This window comes from Sinocyclocheilus rhinocerous, unplaced genomic scaffold (assembly GCF_001515625.1).
Source record: "Sinocyclocheilus rhinocerous isolate Xijiao unplaced genomic scaffold, SAMN03320098_v1.1 scaffold1939, whole genome shotgun sequence".
Lineage (NCBI taxonomy): Eukaryota > Metazoa > Chordata > Actinopteri > Cypriniformes > Cyprinidae > Sinocyclocheilus > Sinocyclocheilus rhinocerous.
Genome location: NW_015630547.1, coordinates 366966 through 373348, shown reverse-complemented (window position 1 = coordinate 373348; position 6383 = coordinate 366966). Strand labels below are relative to the sequence as shown.

Sequence of the window (6383 nt, the reverse complement as noted above, 5' to 3'; positions counted from 1 at the left end):
ACTCATGTTAGTTCCTGATAATTCATGAGATATTAATGCATGAAGTAATGCATAATTTGCACATTAATGACGCATGAATTCATGGTAAATCATGTACCCTTGCCGTAAAGTGTTACCAAATAACTTCTCATTTAAGTGAACTTAAAACAATCTTCACATAAACCCTAGGTTGTTTTGGCTGTTATTTCTTTAAGAGCTGCCCCTGCTGAACGTGACGCGGATCTGACACACATCATATGTTCTCTCAAATCTTTTTACCTTTTCTGACCCACTTCAGGTCTTAAAGTCTCTATTAATGAGCTGACAAGTTAAATTGGGTGTGTAAAGCCGGGCTCACACTACAGGAGTTTTGGCAGGATATTGCTGTTGCAGACAGATTTCCATAGTCTGCGACAAAACCCCTGGATCGTGACCAAATCGGTGCTCGTTGCGGTCGCCGAAGCTCGATAAGTATGAGCAGGTCAGCAACGTGATCCGAACCTGTCTCGAGCTATCACAGACGCTACGATATTTTCAAACCTGTTTGATATTATCGCCACGTGATCTCGTAATGTGAGCGACACAATGACAAGGTGGAACTAATCCAGCCAATCACAGTGCAGATGGTATAAACACTCTTATCATGCATCTTTATGAACAGAAACGAAAAGCTACAAATTAATAAAATCAACTAGAAATAAATTTAACAAATGCATAGATTGTGTATACAATACCACGTTTCATTGTACTGTTTAATTACCTCCAACTCTTTCTGCAGTACTGACAATCCTTGTTGTCCACGTCTTCCAAGCCATTGTTTCTGCCATATTCTCTTTTGTCGTGGTTTATTCTTTCTTTTGGATAAAATAACTGCACAGACCAATTGAAGGTGTAATTTCTCGCGAGAATTTATGTGAGAAAACGTATTTTCGCTGATGGTCGGGAACGCCTCTTCACTGAATGTTTTGTAGTGTGTGCACCTCGTTAGCGTTGTGTTGTGTAGTATGCACGCAGCTATGACAAGATGACGACAGATGAGAACAAATCTTGTTGAGTAGTGTGAGCAACACAGTGATTCAGCTAGTCTTTCAATCCTGTAGTGTGAGCCCGGCTTTAGATGAGTGAGACAGTGCTGGGCTGCTCCAGAACAATTTTGAAAACCATTTCAGAGACATGTTCTTAAATGCGAGTCGTATAAAATATATTACATGCATGCACAGTTTTAAGGCAGCTTTAATCGTCTTTTTGGTAACTTCATGACTTAACTGACCACGGCATTGCATGCACGTAGTTTATTTCGCGCTTTGGTATGAAAGGATACAGGCCACAGGCCACGCGCTGCGAGAACAGTACCGTTTCCGTGCTCGCTTGACTCGCGCCTGGCACCGAAGTGAAGAGGAGCGCGCATCTGAAAAGTCTCCCGTTCTCAGTTGTTCTGCGACTGAATAAATGCACTTCTTGTCAAGAGAAAAAGTGACAGAAGCTCCAGTTGTGAGTGCGGTGGCCAACCCTAACCCTGCGTTAAATATTTTTAACGCGTTAAACTGAAAAATGTATCGCCTGCGTTAACTCGCTAATTTTGACCCCACTAATATATATATATATATATTATCTGAAAACACGCTAGGAATATTTGCTTCTGAAGCAAAGTAGATTGATTGATTGATTGATTGATTGATTGTTTGATGTTTTTTAAAGATTTGATGGATTTTAAAAACATTTTTTATGATTTTTTAAGGTAAAATAACACAAAAATACTGATAAAGAAAATTATTTCCATTTTAATATATTTTAAATGCACTTATGTGCAATCACTAAAATGTTATGCAAGCAAAATAGAAGAAATAAAGTGCATAGAAATAATGAAAATAATTATTTTTTAAAATTATTATTTACCAGTATAGTGGACACCACCAGCGATCTGTTGGAGAGTGAATCCGTCACATTGGCTGCCTTTCCCTTCTGGTTTTCCGTCATGTTCAAACCACTTGCAGGATCCCATGTCCCAATCTGCAAAAAACACTTAATGTTTTCATAAATCTATGACATGATACAAAAAGAGGATGAATACTTCCATAACGCAATACAGAGCACTTTCCCTCATCCTATGAGTTATTTTCTAGGGCCATAGAATCTATAAAACAGTTTCAGTGAATGTTGTCTGGGTTCTCATTGGGACACATTATCTACGCAGAGGCTTAAAGGAAGTGATGTGAAGACCATGTTATCATGCACAAGAGAGCAAAACGGAGAGATGGAAAAGAGAGAGGGAGTAAATGAGAATTGCTTCAGCGGACCAGAGAACTGCAATCCCATTCCTCCCTTCTCATTTACTTCAGAGGACCCTCTTGAGAACTGACAACTCAAAACAAGATGACAAAGTGCAGACGTTCACGCACGTTCAGCCATCAGAAAACAAAGTACTTCAGAAAACACACGGCCTGTAGTTTGTAATTGCAAATCACCTGTTTAATTCAGTCTTCATAAGGCTAAAGGGCTACTGAGGGCCTTATTATTAATGGGATAAATTATTCATGAAGGTGCAGACATGTGGAATAGAACCGGGAGGTTACGGTTTGCTTACAGGCTCTCTTTGTATATGTGTGTGTGTGTGGGGAGGATTGTTATTGTCTGTTATTAAGTGGCAGGCTGAGTGTGTGTATTTTCTAGTGTACACACGTTTGTCCTTATGAAGGACAGCGGGTACATAACTAAGGACATTAAACCAGAGGAATTCAGCACCTTCTCTAGCCCCTCTTCCTTCAGGCTGATCACATCCAGATCGAAATCTGTCCTCAGGCCATTGGTCTTGTTGAAATTTATCCGTCCGGTCAAACCATCCCAGTGGGCCTGGAGGTGTAAGAAAAATATTAATTATAACCAACCTGCAACATCCGATGAGTTCTTCCTTGCTGGCCAAACAATGAAAATATGTTATTTATCAGAATGTAAGGTTCACACTTTTATATGTTTTTCAAATCTGATCTTCAGGACAGATGATCATCACTGCCATTTTGCAGGTTATGTATTCAGATCTGTTTGTTAAGACCAGGGTTATTATAGTTAACAAAAAAAAAAAAAACTTTCATTACTTGAAATAAAATATACTTTAACTGAACTAAAATAAAATATAAAAACCCATAAGCTTATTTAATTTCAGCTACCGGTGTAGTCAAGGCAACACTCATTTTCTCATTTTCATTCAGTTTTACTTGATGTACTCAAATAACTAAAACTGAAATAAAATTAAAATAAAATAAATAAATAAATACTAAACACACACACACACACAAAATAAATAAAATAAAATAAAATGCAAACAGGAAATATAAAAACAAAAAATCTAAATATTAATAAAAACTGTAATAGTATCTCAGTGATATTAAAATAACACTGGTTCAAACAGTGATCAATATTTGGTGCATCTATATTGATTTCTATAGATTTGTATTGATTTCTGTAGTTTTTGTTTTTTTAATATTTCTGTCAAATTGTTAAAGGAAAATTATTTAAGAAGATATGTATTTTTATGATACATAAAAACTAGCTATGAAAATAGCATAAAATGTATAATTTTAAATAAATAAATGCATACATACATACATTATTAAAGAGAGATATATATATATATATATATATATATAATTTTGTGTCTTAATGTATGTTTACCTAAGCTTGTGGAAAAGCTAAGATGACCTTTAATTCAACATGTGGCTTTTTTCTTTACCACCTATGTTTTATGGTGGTTGTCAGTGTATTATAAGGTACAAAACAGATTTTAATGCTGCACTAGTTTGGTACATTAACATACACGGCTCTGTGGAATACTTGATTCTGATTGGTCAGTCGCAACATTCCGAGGTCTGTTATCCCTCGATGACAACCGGTAAAAGCTGATAACACAGGCTCATCCGGGTAACTGAAGTTGGCGCTATACGCTCGCTAGGAACTGTTTTTCTTCGTGGAAGCTTTGCGGTTAGTTAGCTAATAAAATATTAAAACTCGATTCAATATATGTGTACAATTATTTATTTATGTCATCCTTGTATCGCGGACTCGCTCTCTCGTTTCATACAAACGCAGCTGCTGCCATTTTGCCACGATTGTTTTGTACACTGTAATGGATTATAAGATATAACTAACAAACTGGTATGATTTTAAAACATTTTCGACTTAAATCAATATCTTTTATCTCCTTAATTATTTATGTGGTGAAATGTTGTGTAATAAGTGGTGTGACTGTACCACAGTCTTCACAGAATCTTTGTGTTCAAATATTTCAACTCGTTTCAATATTTTGTATCTAATTATTTACTTATGTGACATGTAATAAACGGGATAATACCTGATCACCCTGTCGGGGCTGGATGTACACAACCTGCTGGATGTACATTATCCCTTACATAATACATTTATATGCTTTATTACTGTAAATTTAAGTTCAATCCATAAAAACCTAAAATGTTGCTTTATTTATGTATTTATTTATTTATTTAAATAGTAAAGTTCTGGCAACCACAGCAGTATTTTTTTTTTCTCATAGCGTATATTGTAAACTTTGTATCTGTTCTCAGGTCAGTGCCAGGTATCAATCTATTTTAGGGCTTTGGCATTTTCAAAGCCTGTGAAATGTCATCAGAATAAGCAGTCCTCCAATTATCTGTTCACACAAAAACCTCAGCACAGCTCTCCCAGTCTTTCTACAGCTCCGAGCTCTACTTGTAGCCTAGACAGAATAGATCCTAAGGAGGGTGAGGGGGTCTGGGCCAGGGTCATCACAAGCAGAGATGTCAGTCAATTTATGCACTCGCTTACGGAGAGCAGACCACCTTGCTTTTATGTATTTATATCTCCCTCACTTTGCCTTTGGTCTTGGCTTGCTGGTTAAGATATCACGCACAGCAAATAAAGGCGGCTTTTTAGTCAGACTAAATATAGGCAGCAGAATGACAGGAGAGTTCAGGTTAGCCGTCCTAGTTTTCCTTAAAATAGCACGGAGAAGAATCATTTGCAGAGATTAAGATGAATTTGCTGTCTTCTGCAGCAGTGCTCTCACCGTGTGGGGTAACACTTTAGAATAGGGAACACTTATTCACTATTAACTACGAATTTTCCATCAATAAATTCCTAATTTGCTGCTTATTAATAGTTAGTAAGGTAGTTGTTAAGTTCAGGTATTGGGTAGGATTAGGGATGAAGAATAAGGTCATGTAGACATTAATATGTGCTTAATTACTACTAATAAATGGCTAATATTCTAGTAATATGCATGCTAATAAGCAACTAGTTAAGAGACCCTAAAATAAAGTGTCACCAAACAAGCAAACACACACTCACAAACGAACATGCAAGGGCAAACTGCAGCGCTTTCACAATATATTCCAATACACAAGGCATGCCTTGTTTCTATGTAAATTAGGTTTATTATAGATAAACCACTTTATTCATAGAAGTCATTTGCCTGGTGCAATTAACATTATTACCGCCTGCTGAACATTTATTTATTTAAAAGAATGTTTGTTCATGTTTTCTATTGATCATGGCAGCAGTAATGCATTAAACAATGGAGAAAACATTATGACCAGGCATAAATTCAGACACGCTGTGAAAATGAATGCTTTTTCAGCATTTAATAGAGTCGATTCTGGTGACAGTATTGCAGGGATGGATTTCTGATGTACAGTCTCAGTAAAGATGTCAGATTGTGGTAGTCTGCTGTATGGCTGCAACAGCACCCAGAACCTGGACACTTTTTGGTAACACTTTATTTTGCAGTGCCCTTTACATGTTACATGTACTTACTAAAATAACAGTAAATTATGCATAATTACATGCAAGGACACTTCAAGTAAAGTGTCCTTTTTACACGTTACACTGCTATTCAAAAGTCTCACCAGGGCTTCAGTTATTTGATTTTAAATAACTGATTTCTATTTTATATTTTGAAATGTTATTTATTCCTGTGATGGCTTGCACCCAGAACCTGGACACTTTTTGGTAACACTTTATTTTGCAGTGCCCTTTATATGTTACATGTACTTACTAAAATAACAGTAAATTATGCATAATTACATGCAAGGGCACTTCAAGTAAAGTGTCCTTTTTACACGTTACACTGCTATTCAAAAGTCTCACCAGGGCTTCAGTTATTTGATAAAAAAATACAGAAAAATATTATTAAATTATTACATTTTAAATAACTGATTTCTATTTTATATTTTGAAATGTTATTTATTCCTGTGATGGCTTTTTTTTTTTGACGAATTTTCAGCATAATTATTCCAGTCTTCAGTGTCACATGATTCTTCAGAAATCATTAAAATATGCTGATTTGCTGCTCAAGCAACATTTCTTTTTATTATCAATGTTGAAAATGTTTGTGTTGCTTACTTTTTTTTTTTTTT

The 6383-nt window shown here is 35.8% G+C and overlaps 1 protein-coding gene across 1 annotated transcript in view; it reads right to left on the bottom strand.

The window, feature by feature from the left end:
• Positions 1-6383, bottom strand: part of grik2 (glutamate receptor, ionotropic, kainate 2) — a 233981-nt gene that overhangs the window by 86079 nt on the left and 141519 nt on the right. Inside the window, exons 8-9 of the mRNA XM_016553000.1 lie at positions 2722-2829; positions 1876-1989 (exon numbers count right to left, since the gene is read on the bottom strand). Coding sequence (XP_016408486.1) covers positions 1876-1989; positions 2722-2829 — 222 coding nt within the window. The remainder of the gene's footprint in view (positions 1-1875; positions 1990-2721; positions 2830-6383) is intronic.